The 19633-nt window shown below is 34.4% G+C and overlaps 1 protein-coding gene across 7 annotated transcripts in view; it reads left to right on the top strand.

The window, feature by feature from the left end:
- Positions 1-19633, top strand: part of Nep3 (Neprilysin 3) — a 30723-nt gene that overhangs the window by 8947 nt on the left and 2143 nt on the right. The window contains exons 1-12 of one of the 7 annotated variants that reach the window (XM_065362771.1): positions 2550-2941; positions 11031-11138; positions 11556-11657; positions 14554-14704; positions 14921-15145; positions 15244-15530; positions 15614-15712; positions 15801-15971; positions 16150-16301; positions 16379-16601; positions 16677-16824; positions 16905-17061. In XM_065362771.1, the coding sequence (XP_065218843.1) occupies positions 2879-2941; positions 11031-11138; positions 11556-11657; positions 14554-14704; positions 14921-15145; positions 15244-15530; positions 15614-15712; positions 15801-15971; positions 16150-16301; positions 16379-16601; positions 16677-16824; positions 16905-17061 (1886 nt within the window). In that variant the 5' untranslated portion in view covers positions 2550-2878. Of the gene's footprint in view, positions 1-2549; positions 2942-10348; positions 10663-11030; positions 11139-11555; positions 11658-14553; positions 14705-14920; positions 15146-15243; positions 15531-15613; positions 15713-15800; positions 15972-16149; positions 16302-16378; positions 16602-16676; positions 16825-16904; positions 17062-19633 lie in introns of those variants that run through there. The other 6 variants (XM_065362772.1, XM_065362774.1, XM_065362773.1 and 3 more) reach the window with 6 other exon arrangements.

Raw genomic sequence — 19633 nt, 5'->3', positions numbered from 1 at the left:
GACTGATTTTGTTAATTTTATTAGAATAGAAAAATATCCGAAATTAGCTCCCTTAGGTGGTCTTATTTCAAACACTCATATTTTTTCATACAAAAATGGTGAAAATTATGAGATGTTGTAAACGTATTTTCACTAAAAAATATTCTCTAGCTAATTGAAGCTCAAGTAAAAATTTTTACAACAAAAAAAAAAGAATTACCCTGCGGTAGTGGCATTCAATTTTTTTCCGTGGGTGGTCGCATAACAGCTGTCTGTCAGACCGGGTCATTTTTTTACAATGATTATTGATTATTGTATTAATTGGCATAATTGATGCCTTTTAAAGACCAAAAAGATTAGCGTAGTGTCAAATTGGCCTAATTACTTTTTGAAGGGGCATTTTTCTTGCATTCAAAGTTCAAAAATCAGCTTGAAGTGAATTATGTAAAAATGCAAAATTTTCAATATTTTTCATTTTTACTAAAACCGAGTTTAAATTTAAATTCAAAAATCATCCTGAACTTTTTTTCCCCGGTAATTCACCTTAAGGTCATTTTTTATACATATCAATATGACGTATCTACGAAAAACCCGCCTTAAGGTGAAAGTCCTTTGGTCAAAATCTTAAAAATTACTCCTTCGAAAATTGTATAGGCAAATTTTGTGCCGCGTCAGTGTTTCTTGCACGTAAATGATGCCAATACGCCTACCAACATGACGGATGGGATTTCAACCTCAACTGGTCTGTGAGACAGTTATGCGACCAACGGAGGAGGGTTAACGAAATTTCCGAATTAGTACTCGTACATTAGATCTTGAAACATAACTTTGTTACCGGACTTGAATTTGAAAAATCACGTAAATTGCCAAATGATAGGCACAAGATGACAATTTTTTCATCAAGGAGAAAGCTCATGATCCAAGCTATATCAGAACACGTGTTCGTTTATGCTTTCATGTACGTACTTACCATTCTGTAATATTAAAAAAAAAAAAAAAACAACTGCTGAATTCAATATTTCAAATTAAAGAAAACGTATGGTCATTTCACTTAATCACTTTTCATTGAATAAATGCTTCTTTTAGTTGTTTCTAAGCATTTTGTTGAATAAATAAAATATCTAGATCTAGGTAGGTAGGTACATCCATGCGAAGAAAAATATGTGATGACTCTTTATAGTCAAAAATGGTAAAACACAAATGAATGAATAAAATCAACAAAATGTTATCTAATTTTAAATCACAGTAGGTAATAACAAAATATAGGAAAAATATACAATATGACAAATAAAATACCAAACACAAAGCAGTGGCATGATACATACAAATATAAACTGCATCAATACGATAGATACAGTACTTACGAGTACATACTCGTACTTAATTTATGAACCATTTTCACGCAAAAAATTACCTTGTGCACGTTTAACTTAATACATAACTATTAAACATTTTTTGAAAAAATAAAGGAAAGCTCAAGAAGCGAATAATTATCACAAATATCATCTCATAATAATATGTTGAGGTACCTAACCAGTTACAATTTCAATAATCATGAATTTTTCGAGAAGGTAGGTACCCAAACAGTCCCAATCCCAAATTCTTCCATATAAAAAACTATAGATATGTTCGCTTTGCCACTGCTTGTGCTTTTCAGAGTTTTTATGATACTTATAAATTATACGATATGAGTAGGTAGGTAGAATTTTCAGATATGACGATGCGCAGTGGACCGGATTAGGAAAAAATCCACGCGCATTTAGTCAAAAATGATCTTCATACACAGATCTCTTCAAAGTTTGATTTTTTATCCAGTTTTTCAGTGCGTATTTAAAAACTAATTCTCTCCAAAACAATATGACTAGGTAATTTTGGTAAAAATTTTCAGGAGTGGAAGAGGAAAGTTGAGGGGTCTCACAGTTGATTTTTTTGTGAAATTTTTTTTTTCACAAAATCTTTCATTTCCAGTTTGATATTATCCCATCAAGATCCCAATAGGTTGAAAAACTAAAGAAGGAAATTTAAAATAATTTTTTCACGCCACAAACTCCTGATTTCAACACCACACTCACTAGGCGATGATAAACGTTTGTAGAAAAAAAATGCTAATAAAATAAAAGGCTCGCAAACATTACGAACAATAACAGTACAACCTCAAAATATAATCATCGATGCAATTAGCCTGATCGCCGTACAAATTGATACGACTGACCGATCCGATGACTACGAACATACCTTGGGTAGCTTCATACTTGACGCTAGCCTCAAAAACACCCCCTCCGGGTGTTGTTTTCAAAGTAATAACGAAATTAAACTCGGCGTAGTTGGCGGTACTGTTTAAATCTAATTTTTCACTCATCGACGAGCTTTCAATCGAAGCTCCTTCAATAGACTGTAAACTTAATCGGGCGCATTTTGGATTATCTTTCAACATCTCATTGATCGAATTTACGATGGCGTTCGCACCTTCGATGACGACAGTATCGCGCGTGTTTACAGCTCTAACTTTATTATGACAGGTACAAAAATTAATCGGAATTCCAGCATCGGTGCAAGTGCGATTCGACCAGACGGGTAAAAATAAACTCGTTTGGCGCGTTTTCGTTGCGAGATCACGTTCGCTTCTGCGTTGATGAATTTCGCTATCCTCGATTCGAGTTAAATTCGCGAAATCGACCAATGTTTCGTACAAATCGAACGGTGTGGTCAATTTATCCGTATTCGAACGCAGATTACGTACGGCTAGCGGATATCTGGTCTCGAACCAGGTTGGTAGCATAAACGATAACAACGGCAGACGTTCTTCCAAGCGACCTTGAAACGTTTCCCGGAATGAACCCCATCGTAGACCGTGGTCACTGACGAACACCATCACCGTATTGTTGAGCAAATTATTCCCATGCACATGCTGCAAAAACGTCATCACAGCGTTATCTCCCTGCGGCGACAGATTGAAAAAATCGTGAGTAAAACTGCTACTCCAGAATAACCCGAAGTATTTTTTATCGTGAAATTTGTCGGCAAATTTTTTCGCATAGTCGAGTAAAACCGCTAGATTCAATTTTGAACCGACGCATAGGTAACAATTTCCCGGCTTCTTGTGGCCGATTTCTAATTCGGATAGGAAATTAAATGGTCGCGGGTAGTAATCGGTGGGCTGTTTCTTGAATCCGTTTTTCAAGTAATTGAATACTCCGATGACGCTGGAATCTTCGGCGAAATTCGTCCTGTAAAATAAGAAACAATCAGCATGTCGTTAATAATCCAAGTATACCCTGTACTGAATTTCTATTCGATCTGATAGGTTCAAGTAATTCACGTACCTATACCCGAATTCTTGAAAATACTGCCACACGAAAGAACAATCATCGAAAAAACTATCCGAACTGGGCCAACAATATTTCTTCAATTCGTCAACGGATTGCCCAGCAAACATCGGAATAAAATTGGGAAACGTGTTATCTCCTACTTTATTGTATCCCATCATTTCGATAGCGTTCATCTGATTTTCCAAATAATGAGACGACATCGTCATTTGACGATGGAAATTCAACCGAGATAACGCATCCAGGGCTATGATCATCACATTAATACCTTTATCCGGAAGACCGCTTTCAATTTCCTGACATCTGTTTTCGACATTTTCTTTCAGCGGTACAAATGCGAAAAAATCTTTGTAGATTTCTCGATTCTTCTCAACTTTCTGCTTTCCAGTTCTATGGCAAGATACTTTGATGAATTCGGTACGCGAAGAAATATTCGTCGCTTTGTTCAAATGTACTGGTTTCCTTTCGTTTGAGTAACTGTGGAAAAATACACGAGCATGTAAATCAGTCAGTCTTGTTTTTCAATATCATTAATGAAAATATTTATTCGGTTCATTGGTGTCTAAAAACTGAAAAAAAAATTGGAAAACCGGGAAGAGTTCAATTCAATTCAATTCAATTCTTTATTTAGTACATTTATGCCTTTTGGATATTTCGAAGAATTTCGCAAATAAAATTAGGTAGGTAACTGCTTGGTGCCTATTTATGAACTCTAATGATTGATCATCCTCAAATAAATTCTAAATGTCAAAAACTCACTCAAAAGAGATAAGGGAAACTAGTGTCAAGTTGAGTGACTTTTTTGTGGCCTAAAAAATTCAGTTGGATTTTGGTAGATATGGGTCTAAAAAGTCAGAAAAAAACTACCTACTTATTTTGGATTTTCGCAGACTCGGTTCATTTGCACAATAGGTTGGTGAAGTCTGAAAACCACCAATTTTCAGAATGCCCCGGGCCCCAAAAATTTTTCTGCAGGTTGACACTGGACACTCTCATCATTCCGACTATATGTTTACTTCTGCTTAAGACGCTAGTGCCCCTTAAAATTAGTGATTTTTGGCCAAATTTAATACAAAAATGGTTACGCGAGCATCATCAAGTCGGAGGCCTAAAAAATCCATATCCATGCCATAAAAGAGTTCGTCCCACGTCCATTGGGTCAAATTTTGCGAAAAACGATTCTCATAATAGGACACAATCGAATTTCAAAGTCAAGTCCACCCCTTCTAATTAGTAAAAATGAACCCTTGTAGAATTATTCAAAAGTAATTTGCGACCTATCAAAATAAGCTAAAATTTCGCAAGAATTGCAAATATTTTGTCAAAATTGTATTTTGAGCATTTTTGAAGAATTTTGAGCCCCAAAATTGGCTCATAATTTTCCGGTAACTTTGAAAGTGTTTTGCAACCCATCAAAATGGGCTAAAATTTTTCTATAATTACAAATATTTTGACAAAACTGTATTTTAAGCATTTTTGAAGAATTCTGAGCCCCCAAAATTGGATCATAATTTTCCGGGAATTTTGAAAGTGTTTTGCAACCCATCAAAATGAGCTAAAATTACGCAAAAATTGCAAATATTTCCCCAAGGTTGTATTTTGAGCACTTTTGAAGAATTTTGAGCCTCAGAAGTGGGTCATAATTTTCCCGGAATTTTGAAAGTGTTTTGCAACCCATCAAAATGGGCAAAAATTTCACAAGAATTGCAAAAGTTTCTCCAAAATTGTATTTTGAGCATTTTTGAAGAATTTTGAGTCCCAAAATTGGAAAATTGGGTCATAATTTTCCCGAAATTTTGAAAGTGTTTTGCAACTCAAGGGCTAAAATTTCGCAAGAATTGCAAATATTTCCCCAAGATTGTATTTTGAGCACTTTTGAAGAATTTTGAGCCCCATAACTGGGTCATAATTTTCTGGGAATTTTGAAAGTGTCTTGCAACCCATCAAAATGGGCTAAAATTTCGAAAGAATTGCAAATATTTCCCCAAAATTGTATTTTGAGCATTTTTGATGAATTTAGAGCACCAAAATTTGGGTCATAATTCTACGGGAATTTTAAAAGTGTTTTGAAACCCATCAAAGTGGGCTAAAATTTCGCAAGAATTGCAAATATTTCGTCAAAATCGTATTTTGAGCCCCAAAATTGACTAATAATTTCCCAGGAATTTTGAAAGTGTTTTGCAACTCATCAAAACAGGGCTAAAATGTTGTAAGAATTGTAAATATTTCCCCAAAATTGTATTTTGAGGATTTTTGAAGAATTTTGAGCTCCAGAACTGGGTCATAATTTTCCGGGAATTTTAAAAGTGTTTTGCAACCCATCAAAGTGGGCTAAAATTTCGCAAGAATTGCAAATATTTCCGAAAAATTGTATTTTGAGTATTTTTGAAGAATTTTGAGCTTCAAAATTGAGTCATGATCTTCAGGAATTTTAGAAAAGGTACAACGCGACCAATCAAAATGGGTTAAAATTTCAGTAGAAATTCAGAAAAATTTTAAAAATGTATCAAATTCTATTTGCTCTTTTGATTGGACTGAGTTTGAAAAATATTTGAAGCATGTGTTTCCAAAACGCACTAAGTCCATTTTCAAAGATTCTGAGGTTGCAAGGCCATCTAGCATAAAGTTGCGGCCCAAAATGGCTGATTTTTTGATATGTTGTGTCTAAGGGTCTTGGCTAGAACATATCAAAAAATCAGCCAATTTGGTTCACTTCTACGTTTCCAAATTGTACTAAGTACCATGAATTTCTTATCAATATTTTTTTGGACTTAGTGCGTTTTGGAAACACATGCTTCATTTAAAAAGCCAAATGTTTGACTGGTGATTTTACACGCGCGTCTAGAGTCTGACGGGCTACGAAACGTTCCCGCCAATCACAGCGCAGAGGGGCGGTTCTATGGACTTGCAAATTTTTTCAGTTTTTATTTTTCGTTGAAAATACGATATAATAAAGAGCTTTTGCGATTTTACTAATTAAAACAGAAAATTAAACGACTTTTTTCTTCAAATTGGTTGGTAATCTAATCTTTAACCTACGTACGACAGTACTGTAACTTTACATTTACAACTTTACTGAATGAATACCAAAAAGGAAAAGTCATTCTTGTTTTCATTTCAAATCCATCATAATTTACGATAATTACATCAATAAAAGCAATCGAGATCGATAACTTCAAAAAGAAATACTTTGCAGTTGGAGCTAGTGAAAATGAATGTACAGATTAGCTAGCTGCATAACTAGCGTGAGCCTACGTATCTCTAGACTCTATCTATATAGATACCAGATTTTACTCATTGATTTTCATTTTTCTCCGCTGAAATGTCAAGTATTGAATTTACTGATGAGATCTTATTAATTTGTAAAAATAGTAAAAATACATGAGTGTGTGATAATTGATAGTTCTTTCTTATCAGATTACTTCATTCTTGCCAGGGAATGCCGCCTGCCGGTGCTGAATGATAAAGTTAATCTGAATAGCTAGTTAGCTACCTAGGACTTGTATGTACTTTATTTCTGCATTGCGACAGTGTTTTATTTAAAATAATATGCAAAACGTCCATTTACACCTAAATTACTTTGTTTTTTCAATATTGTGAGAATGAATACAACACTTGAACGTCAGTGATAACGGTGATAAACATAACCCTGCGCTGTGATTGGCGGGAACGTTTCGTAGCCCGTCAGACTCTAGACGCGCGTGATTTTACTGTTTTCTATGCGTAAAAATCTGCAAAAAGATTTTTTGGGCCGAAGTATATTGACTATATTAAACGAAAAACTCTAATAACCGAAATCATCTTTTTTTTTAAGTAAAAAAAAAAAATGCAAAATTCCAAATTTTGTTGAAATTTTATCACTTTTTGATGTTTTTTAAAGGTGATTTCAATACTTTGTCTGTTTTTTAGTCTTTGAATATGCTTTGAACACCTTTTTTTTTTACGATTTTCATCAATATTTACAGAAATTTCATCATCAATCTTTTGCAAATTTTCACCAATTTCAAAGCTTTATTAATTTTTTATGTTTTTACGTCATTTTAACATGTTTTCAACACTTTTTCATCCAATTTTTGTTAAATTTTGCTAAAATTCATGATTTTCTCTACCTTTTAAAGATTAGTCAACTCTATTAACCGGATTTAATGCTCGTTTTCACTGCAATAAATAATGTAAACGTTCCGTTCCAACGATTTCCACTCCATTAAGCGAATTTCTATAATAACCGATAGGTACCTAACACATTAAGCGGAACCCACTGTATAAAATATCATACGAACACGTACGAACATAGGTATAGGAAATAGGAATCATCCAAAATGGAAGAACTTGATTTTTATCGCGATAAGTAGGTAACTAGGTACTGATGAAATGATGTCATTACATTCAAGCAGGGTGTGCTGAATCATAATGCATAATGAAGAGTGTTGCAGCGATAATTTTTCATCGAACAAGATTCTATAACATGTAGCTATCTACCTACTTCTCTACCATTATGGTAGAGATGGAAAAATATCAGAATGAAAAATATTCATCTCGTGGATGTATGCAAATATAACTCTTTACGCTTCGAATTCTGCTTGGCTAAGTATATCGATCACGGGGCATTTTAAAACTCACAACACAACTTTTCGAAGTTTCGATAGAATCTTGCACATCTATACACTCCGAAAGCTTTCTTTTGGGAAAAACTGACGGTGTAGGTCCTCAAAACCAAGAAGGACCAAAAAAAAACAAAGCTGCCTATTAAAATAATAAAAGGTAGGTAGCGGTATGTAGATGTACCTTATATCGTCATCATCATCTGAAACATTCGGTCTGAAAAATTCACTGTATTCGCAAACGAGATTTTTCTTTCCGTAATACTTCAACGCTGCTTTATCCACAATCAGAGTATTGTTCTGTTCGATAAATAGAGCTGGCTTCCAAACTTCAGTCTTCGATGATTTCGTACGATTTGACGACGATTTAGCATGTTTTTCGATATATATATCGCATTGTATGGAGGATATCTTATCTACGAAAGGATTTACCAGTGGGCCGAAAATAGTCATGGCTGGAATACGACAGCCATCTTGTTTGATTATGTAATCGATGGGAAGTTTTGTTTGTGGTCTGTCACCTGTTACGAAACGAGATTTGAAAATAAATTAAAATATAGGTATAGGTACCCAATATAGGTAATAAGTTCCATACTTACAGGGTGCCCAGAAATATCGAGCACCCCTAAAAAAGTTTTCGACTGAAATACTTCGGTTGGTCACAGTGAATGATAATAATGATAGCACATGATTGGTTGTTGGACTGGAGAGATAACATTCCACCAATCATAATATGCATCTATTTCACGTTGCCAACCTATATTTTTAATGAAAAACTTTCTTAGGGGTGCTCGATATTTCTGGGCACCCTGTACTCATATTTTAGTAAAGAAGGTATACTCACCACGAAAAGCAAAAATTCGGAAATTCCGATGAAACAGCAGCAATTCACGATCACAGTAAAAATGAAAGATCAGCATACAACAGAATAGTACGATAAATACGAACAGGCATCTATACTTGACTGGAGTCGTTCTCAAGTTCCAACTCTCGTCTAAATACGAATATGCATACGTCGTCATGTTAGTCGCCAATTTCTGTACGTCTAATCCAAAAAAATAAATAAAAATAAGTACGGTGGTTTAAAACACTGAAAATGGATTTTAGGTTACCTACTCGTGAAATAATCGCATTCGTATATCGTTATCAAAAAAACAATTGTGTCAACCTAATGTGACGAGTTAAAAAAGCTCGTATAAATCGTCTATGATATTTTATTATTGTTTAAGAACAATTTCTTGACTATTATTATCTGTGTAAGTTAGGTAATGTTTAGCCCCCTGACCCAATATTCCAACAATAAAATTTTTTACAAAAAAAAAATGTACAAAATAAGATATTGGAGCACTATATCTAGGTATATGCCAATTCCTATTAATTTTTCAGCTTGAACTTTAAGATAAAATTTTAGTAGATATCGGCGTAGAATGTTTCATGTGAGTACCTATGTCAAGTACAACATGCTTTTTGGCGATGATTTCCGATGAGCAGTATATTAGTTACGTCAATAAAGCATAAACCTACAAGTATCTAAGATATAATGAATCGTTTCAAGTTTAAAGCCTATATTTGCTGAAGACAAAACAATAAATCTTCATCAAAAGTGGCAAAAAAATGCTAATTTTTATATGTCATGAGACAGATTTGGCAAAATGAAACATTCTGCAGTTTTGATCATGATTTGGCACTTTTCCTTAGGTACCTACACCAATGTATAGGTTCACGGATTTTTCAAGCTCCTACGAAACCAATAACTAGGTATACCGACTTCTTATCAAATACATAAATTTTTGAAAACAAATAAAATCCATTTTAACCGGGGCGGAACTTCCAGATCAATATAGACAGAATCGTCATTCAGATAGGTCAATATATTACACGTATCGCTAAGAAATTTCCTACTTACGGGTATCCTCATGATCGACGAATTCGGATCAAAACTGCATTTTACCGCAACACTTTTTCGACTCGGCCGCCTCCCATATATTTGGTCAGCATCCTTGGCAGCCGAACTATTTTCGATATTAAATAGTACGACATTATAATAATGCCATTTTAGGTAATAAAATATTAACTAAAAACTCATAAATATCATTAAGTAAGTTACTAGTTAAACTAGTAATAAACCAACACGTATTGTTATCCCAGCGTGTATTTGCGATAACGTTCGTATCACTAGTGTTGGCCCGCTCTGGATATTTTCCCCCAAGTTCATCTCGCGTCGAAATTTTCATCCAACTTGGCAAAGTACAAAAGGGGGAAAATAACGAAAGAAAATAGGAGAACGGTGCTCGGCGAAACGAGAGCGCGAAAGATAGTCGGTGAAACTACAAAAAGCAATCTCCTCCGCCTCTTTTCACGTTTCACCTTCGGTCGACGTCGATTATTCATTAGGGGTTGCGAATTGCGTATACGCTTTTCTCACCACCGAGCTGAAGCTTCGCTGATCTCGAAATGCGACGTGTTCCAGCGTACGTTGTACTCGTTTTCGCAGTCAGCGTGCATTCGTATGTGAATTGGCCGCGGTAGAACCCTTGATAGTAAAAGTTATATCGAAGCCTTGTATTTTGTCGAATAAATTCGTACTTTGTATCATGTTTAAATAATATTCGGCTTCCGAGTTTACCAAATATCCGCCTTCGGTTGAATAACATGAGGGAATTGCTTGAATAGATGAATAGCTGATTCGGTTCGGAATTTTGGCACCGATGGAATCCATCGTAGAACTTCCATAATCTGTGTACATACCGAAAAAGGTAATTGAGCTGTAAAATGAACCAAAATGTACCTATATACACGAGAAAATAACAACTTGCAATATATGTGTATAGGTATACCTTATTTTCAATTACACTCGTGATACATCCAGGATGGTGATCAATGAGACTGATTGAAACAGTTGTTTCATGAATGTGAAACATAATGAAATAATATACCTACTGAAGGGTGTCTGGTCGAGTAATTATTCACTTTCGCATCTCCCAACTACAGTTCTTGATATCTTATCACCCAGTCTTATCATTCCAGCAGTCCAGCTTCCTATCATATGGCAGAGAAACAAACAGTTCTAGGTATATGTACATATTATCATTTGACTAACGATGGTTTTTTTTTAAAATTACAGATGACATGCTACAAACCATCAATGCTAGAAGAAGATGTAAGTAGCTTGGGATCGATACATTTATCCGAAGGCGTGTCTTCCACAGCAACACACATACGTTACCATAGCGTAAGTACACACTCGGCGAATAAAGCTGCAGGCAGAATCCTATAGCTAGCACAATATCGACGTGTTTTATCATCAGCTGTAGCGCCTTTCCCAAAATATTAAACCGTATCCTCCTTGCCTTTTCATACTAAAGAAGCCAAAAACATACACGATACAGTTCACAATACATCGAGAGTAGTCTGTATATAGAAACAAATGACCATTTTTCTTCACAATTTTCGGCGTAGGTATACTTACCTACATACAACTATCCACCGCCATGCCACACAGACATTGCTATCACATCGCAGATTACACATCTCCGCTTGATTTCATTTTGCTTGTTGTTCAAAATGGGTGTGATGAAACGCTGAAATCAAATCATTGTATATTAAAGTATCATTGATTAATCCTATACGTCTAATTTGTGTGTCTTAGGGACCGTACGAAATGTGTTATATAGAAAACGTAGGCTTATCTAACAGAAAGAAAAAAACAAAATGGACTTCAGAGCTTTGTCTGATGCTATCTAAACCTTGCGTACGTATTTTTAAGTGTTCTTAACATACTTGTGTTTCTAGATTACCTATAGGTAGTGACTGTAGTCGTGTGCTTGTGTAACCGTAGACTTTTGGAAAGATCACTTACTTCGTAGTAATTTCTAAAAGGGCTGAGAGTCGTAGACATTTGACAACCGTTTACGAAAACTGTACTGTTCTGATTTCAAAAAATTCGGAAAGAAATTGGAATAATTCGAATTTGAGAATGATAATACGAGCTCCAGCTCCAGTTGTTTATGGTTTGTTTTGATTAAAAATGATAAGAAGCCCATCTGATATGGAATGTCAACAAAAATACTCTTACTCCTGCAAAAACTCGAATACCAAGTATTCGACATTACATTGCAATAAGTAATCTAACTGTCCCTTAAACATGTTAGTTCAGACATGTTCACACTTGGCTGAAACTTCATTTTAACGTTGAATGATGAGTGATTGACAAGGTTGAGGAGGAAAGAGGAGTAAATTTAAAACTTACCTATGCAAATTCAACTGTAAATTTTTACAAAATGCTCATTTCCTTTTTTTAGTTTCATTTCAATCATTTCCATAACATTGAACCTTTCTGGCCCACTTGAAAGAAGGGGTCTAATCAAGTGAATGATACATTACGATTACGATTAATTCAGGTTTTGATTCTGAATAGTTTTGCTATGGTATATATACCTATTGAGAAGCTTGGTTACAAAGTTAGACAAACGCCACAGGGTTGATTTTGAGAAAATCTATGTTTTTTGTTACAAAAATACACAGCATTGTAAAGGTGGGGGATATTTTACAAATTGTAGTGATGATACTGAGTAACAAAAATACAAAAAATATCCTTCCACCATCACCCCCCACCACTAATAAAAAGAACCTGAAAATGCACTTGTCTGATTTTGAAACTAAGGTGAAGATAATTTGAAATTGAAGCTGTCTAGATCAGTTAGGTTTTGATGAAACTGAGCCAAAACTTTGAGCGCGTTTTTTACCCTTATGTACTATATTGAAAATAACAGACCTCGGCAATGAAAAGAGCGTTAAAAATCCTATTCTTAATTTTTATAGAAGTGGCGTTTGTCTAACTTTGTAACCAACCTCCTCAATATATATGATCATTTTTGAGGATCAAAGTTTCAGTGTTTCATTTCTCATTTCTATCTGATTTGGTTTTCATTTTCATTTTCATTTTCAGTCTTTTATACAAACAGAAGATGAATATGTAAGCTCAATTGGCGATCAATTGAAATTCAGCACCATATTTTGAAAGCTAATTGAGCAGTATGCTCAAAGAACAACCGTAACTTATATTCTGAAATTGAGAAATTTTTTTAAATTGAATTTTTAAAAGTAAATTTCTATTTCTCGAGGACAACGATTAAATTATTAATTTTAAAATTAAATTTAGTCTTTATTTCTTTTCTTTTTTTTTTATAGATTGTTCAATCATCACAAATTTTGAGACCTTTGTTTAAAGCACAGCCACAAACGTCCTAATCCATAATATTTTCAAAATTTAAAGTTTGTTTTATTGGCACTTTTTGATTAGGCCTATTTAGCAAATTTGGAGAACAAAACATAAACCGGATCTATTTTCAACTTATTCTCAACCCAAATGCAATATTTCAACATATTTATTTCAGCCTCTAATAAAATTTCACTTCATGGACTAATATTTTATTTTTTAAACATAGGTCTAGGTACACTACTCAATTTTAATTCTTCAATTTATGAAAACTTCTCACGGAACACGAACATGAAACAACTTTTGCTTGAAAAATGGTTGGAAAATTCCTTAAGAAAAGAACAATACTTGAACCTAAAAAAATTACGCTTCGCTAGAATAAGCATTTTCATCTGAGATCAACGAGAATTCATGTTCTAGAAAATAAGTACTCATCAATGCAACACCATGATTCTTTACATCTTTTTGCAATTATGTACCTATATAGGTACCTGCATCTACACACTCATAAATTTTTCTATTCCAAATATGGATCGTTGACCTGCTCTATGTCTGTTATTATCAACTAAAAATTTCATTTTTTTTTCTTATACAAAAACACCTTGTATGCATAACAATTAACAAAGAGTACAGAACGCAGCATCATAATTTTCATTCGCAATTTCACAACATTTTTCGAGAAGCAACAACAGAATGCTTAACACCGAGCGAAAATAGAGAAAAAAATTCAGTGTACTCGTATTTACATCGTTGTCATACCTAATTTTAGAAAAACAAAGAAAAAAAAATCAAATTTTTAAAACAATACGCCATTTATATTATTGTATCCATCTTCGTTATGGTTTGGTTGCTCGTGTCGAATGCCATCTGACTTACATTACTTCATCGTTAAAAATTGCGATAAGTGATGACTTATATCTTAAGGCATTGTTGTCGTTTCAAAAGCACTCGACTTGTTATACCTACCTAAACGTAATCTGCATAATACGACAATTAGCGTTACTTTGTTTTGAGATGAAGATATATGCCTACTCGTATAGGTATCCGTCGCTCATCTTAGGTATTTTTCTTGATTCTGATGAGCTAAGCTGAAAATAAAATGTGACGAAAGGAAATGTTATCAATTGTAATGAAGTGTAATCATTATTTTTAAAAGATGACCACAATTTTAATTATTTGTCGGTTTGAATATAACAGCATGAATTTCTTACACGTGAATTAAAAACATTTTTATGAGGATAAAAATTAAAAAAAAAAAAAAAAAAAAAAAAAACGTAGCTAGAGAACTCTGAACTTGATCCAGTTGATCTGGTATTATAGAATAATGTTCGTTGGGCGGTTTCATATTTCGAGGAAGGCGCTAAAGTGCATTAACTTGCCAATGCTCGATCAATTAATGGAAATTACCTCTATTATACTTATGTTGCAGGCTTTCTGGAAATGGAAAAACCGGCCAACGTTGGATAGAAGGATGCTTTTATTTTTAGGCGGCATTTTTCTAACATTGTTTTCCATTATTGTGATTACTTTATTAGCCACAACATCGAATGATGAACCAATTTACGTTCCTTATTTTAAAGGTGAGAAATGATATTCTTATGTAGCAGGGTACCTACTTGATAATTATTGATGGAAATTTTTAAAAAATGAAAAAGATCATTTATTCATCTAATAATGTAGGTATTACGATCTCGTTGTCTGAAATTTGATCACTATAGGAGTTTCCCAATTGTGATTAATGATTATTTAATTACATACATATAAGCACTCAGAAGTGATTTTTTTTTCATTTTTAGTTCCAGCAGGTTGGCAAGACGAGTATTGTTTCTCGGAAAAATGTATCCATACAGCTTCCTATATGTTATCTTCAATGAACCAAAGTATTAGTCCATGTAATAATTTTTACGAATTCGCTTGCGGCCGTTGGGTACTCTCGAATCCTATACCAGAAGGCAGATCGATATGGGGAATGTTCAACCAATTAGAACAAGCAAATCAATTAGTGATTAAAAATGTATTAGGTTAGTATCAACCCACCAACGTAATCACTCGATGACATTTTTATTTTCAAAAAATACGTCTTTATAATCCTATCTAAAAACTGTATACCCACTCGCAGAACGTGAAAATTTTGCCAAAACCGAATGCGAAGCAGAGCAAAAAGCAAGACGATATTATTTATCTTGTCTCGATCCGAACGAAACTACTGAAAAATTAGGAGCAACGCCGATGATAAATTTATTAAAAGAGATCGGAGGCTGGAACGTGATCGATCAAAATTTCGATATAGAAAACTGGGATTATCAAGTGACGCTGGAAAAATTACAAAATAATTACAGTCTTGGCGGACTTTTCTTTTGGGTTGTGGCTGAAGACGATAAAAATTCATCTGGATATATAATACAGGTATTGTAGAGGCAGACTCACGTTAAATGATTTCTGTTTTCGAAGATTTTTTAATCCCTTCAATGATGATTTTTCATTCGCAGATCGATCAACCAGCGTTGACATTGCCTTCTAGTGAAAATTACAATAATATTACGAATAATACGAAATTATTTAACGCTTACTTGGATTACATGACTACGGTAATTTTCATAGACCAATAAGTAACATTATTCGTATTTAAATCACTAATAGCTGCGAACGATTAAAAAAAATATATGTATTTCTCAGGTAGGTACGTTGTTGGGTGGTGAACCGAATTCGACCCGGTCTCAAATGCAAGATGTAATATATTTCGAAACTAAATTAGCCTCTATAATGGTGCCAGACGAGGAGAGACGAGACGAAGAGAAAATATATCATCGTATGACCATTTCAGAACTTCAAAGCAAAGCACCATTTGTAAGTTTATCTTTATTTTGCGATCTTTTTGTAGGATAGAAGTAAGGAGTCCAGAACAGATAGGTACCTATACAAGTTTTCCCTGCGTGCGAGCTTGCTAAACTTTCTTCATATCAATTTTTAGTTTTCTAAATTTGAAGATAGGTAATAATTTCTGATAAATTGTTTCATTTTGCAGTTGAACTGGGAACAATATTTTACCAACGCTTTCCAACGTATAAATCGAACAGTAACTAAAGATCAATTGGTTGTAATTTATGCAGTCGAGTACATGAAGGAACTTGATAAATTCTTGAAAGACTACATCGGCCAAAATGATAATAATAAAAGGTAATTAAAAGAGAGGAAAAAAACATTCTTCAATACCTGTGTCAAAAAATACCTACATTCGCCATGCGTTTTTTCAGAATTCTACACAACTATTTAGTTTGGCAAGCGGTCCGAACTATGACCGGATACCTATCGAAACCGTTTAGAGATTCGTACAAAGGATTACGTAAAATATTATTTGGATCCGAAGGATCTCTGGAGAGCTGGAGGTATTGCATTGCTGATACAAACAACGTACTGGGATTTGCTGTAGGAGCACTTTATGTTCGGGAAGCTTTTCATGGAAATTCAAAACCCTTGGTGAGAAATCTAGAATACCTACGAGTATAGGTACTTAGTTTACAGAAATTAGAACGCATATAAACAGATACGTAGACGTTTGACTTTTCGTTTACCCAGGCTAAAAAAATGATCAACGATATTCGGGATGCTTTTAAACAAAATTTCGAGAAATTAAGATGGATGGATTTGCAGACGTTGCTTTTGGCTAAAAACAAAGCGGATTCGATAACTGATATGATAGGTAATGTTTTTATTAGATTTGCATATTTCATATTAGTAAAAAATCGAAGTGTGACTCCATACACTTGACTCTTTTTTCAGGTTTTCCTGATTATATTCTTGATCCGAAAGAGTTGAATAGTAAATACGAAGGACTTGATATCAAAGAAGATGAATACTTTTTGAATAACATTCGCATCAATCAATTTCGAATAAAAGAAAATTTAGAAAAATTGGACCAACCAGTGAATAAATCAAAGTGAGACATTTTTACTTGCTCTGTAGGTATACATAGGTATTTACTACTTTCCGATTTTTCAAAAGAAATGAGGTAGACTAGGTAGGTAGGTATTGAGCATCTCTAGAAAAATTTCAAAAATTCAAAATCTTGGTTCATTTTTTGATAAACTAAAATTTTATCAAATCTAGATGGAAAGATGAAATTTGTATTTGCCTCTCAAATCGATTGGTGATGGTTTTGAGCCATTTTGGAGCCTCCAGCGAATTTTTAGATTTTCTAGTTTTGGAAAAAAATTCCATAAAAAGGGATCAATGATAAAATCTAACCTATATAAACTCGAGGTATACCCTTTTTGCGACCGTTTCAGTCGATTTGCCTACGAATTTTTAAAATCCGTTTCTGCTTGAACAAGTTCAACTTTTTCTCCAGCGATTATTTTTTTAAAGAAATGAAAAATTCATTGCTCACAAACTGTCAGTATGAAAGACTTAAATTCAACTCATACAATTTTTTCGACCTTTTGAATCAATTTAACGTGTTTTATAGAGCCGTTCTAGAGCCTCCAGCAAGTTTTTAGAATTTTCCTACTCAACCAAAAAAAGGCGATTTTGAAAGTCATCCCCATCCAGTAAGTAAGAACCCCGCAATTAAATTGGTCCCAGCCCCCTCAGGGGGCGGGTGGGTCCATTATTTTCACATTGTCTCGAGGTACTCAACTTCAGCAGCCTATTCCTCCAAAACTATGATACTTTGATCAAAACTGATTTCACAGTTCCAAAGGGCATTGCATTTAGAACTTTTTAAACATTTTGAAATTTTCAAAAGTTGAAAGTTGAACTTTTAAATTGAAAGTTCAAAGTTCAAAATGTCACTGTAAGTGGGAGCTACCATTTAAAATTTTGAAAAATTTCCATAGATGTACCTTTCAATGTTTTTTTGGAATATTTAAGTTTCGAGATGGGATCTCTTGATGGAGAGGGAGCACCCCACCACCAATTTTGGGTGAAACTTTCGAAAGAAAATCTGGGGCATGTGATATATCGAATTCTATGTTTTTGGTGACGCTGAACCCGAATATGACGTCAGATTTTTGATTGGACCCCATCCACGGCCCCCAACAATTTTTTTGGACTTTTACCTATTGGGGGAGGTTCATGGGGGCCATGGGTGAGGTCGATTTAAAAAACTATGGCTATATTCGTGTTCTGCGATATCGAAAACATACTATTTCATGTGTCACACGAATGTATAATCCTTTTATTTTGGGGGTCGCCCTCTTTGGGGAGGTACTGAGGGCCGTGGACCGGTCCAATCAAAAATCTGACGTCATATTCGTGTTCAGCGTCACCAAAAACATACTATTTCATGTATCGCAGTTGGACCCTACTAAGGGACACATTGAGGAAGGGGGCTGTCCAAAAATTGAAATCAAAATTTCAAAAATCCCAGGACAGGGATATTTTATCTATTTTACCCAAGAATACCATTTACTGAAACCGCCTCGTATTTTGGAATAAATGTGTAGCACTTAGGGCCAATTTCAAAAAATCAGGAAAAATAGCAAAAAACATAATTTTTTTTGAGTTTTTGAAAGTGGTAATAATAACCAAAAAAATTAGCATCACTTAATTCGAATTTTTTTCCAGTTTCAGAAATGATATCATCTGTTGATATTTTGGATTAAATGATGCGAAATATTTTGGGTGAAAAAATTTTTAAAACGTGAATTTATCCACTTAAAAAAGCAGTGCTCAGGAAAATGTTCTCCAAGTGTCCAATGAATTTAGTCAAGATCTACGAATTTTTTTCGCGATCCACCCTCAAAAATCGCGTTCTTCAAGCGTTCTCGTTTCTAAAATGAAATTCAGGACGAAAAAAAGTGAAAAAATTTTCGCAGCCAGCCAGACTCGAACCCGTTACCTGAAGCATGCGGGCCCTTTCACATGACTACAGGTTGCGGGGGCTGCCTGCCGCTTTACGTTTTTGAACGCTACATATGTACGCGAAACGGACAAAACTACCCTCCTCCCCCCATGCGTGCGTACGCACATACATACGTACGCGAGCCCTAATTCTTTTCGTTCGTTCGCGCGGGTGCAAGTTACCTGTGGGCTGTATCAAAATTAGGTATTTCAATTTTTCAATTTTTCTGATTTTTTGAACAAAATTTCGATTTTTTTTTTCATTTTATGAGCTTTTAAAAAGATTTTTAAGTGTGTTTCGAGCAACATTCATGATTTTTTCATGACCAATAAAACACTTTTTTGAAGTTTTACCCCCTTTGGGGAGGTGCTGGGGGCCATGGATAGAGTCCTATCAAAAATCTGACGTCATATTCGTGTTTAGCGTCACCAAAAACACAAAATTCGATATATCACATGCCCCAGATTTTCTTTCTAAAGTTTCACTCAAAATTGGGGTGGGGGTGCTCCCTCTCCATCAAGAGATCCCATCTCGAAACTTGAATATTCCAAAAAAAAACATCAAAAGGTACATGCATAGAAATTTTTTCAAAATTTTAAATAATAGCTCTCACTTACAGCGCCATTTTGAAATTTGAACTTTCAATTTGAAAGTTCAACTTTCAATT

Source organism: Planococcus citri, chromosome 4 (assembly GCF_950023065.1).
Source record: "Planococcus citri chromosome 4, ihPlaCitr1.1, whole genome shotgun sequence".
In the NCBI taxonomy this organism is placed as follows: Eukaryota; Metazoa; Arthropoda; class Insecta; order Hemiptera; family Pseudococcidae; genus Planococcus; species Planococcus citri.
The sequence above is the reverse complement of the archived record's forward strand: the minus strand, read 5'-3'. Positions and strand labels throughout refer to the sequence as shown.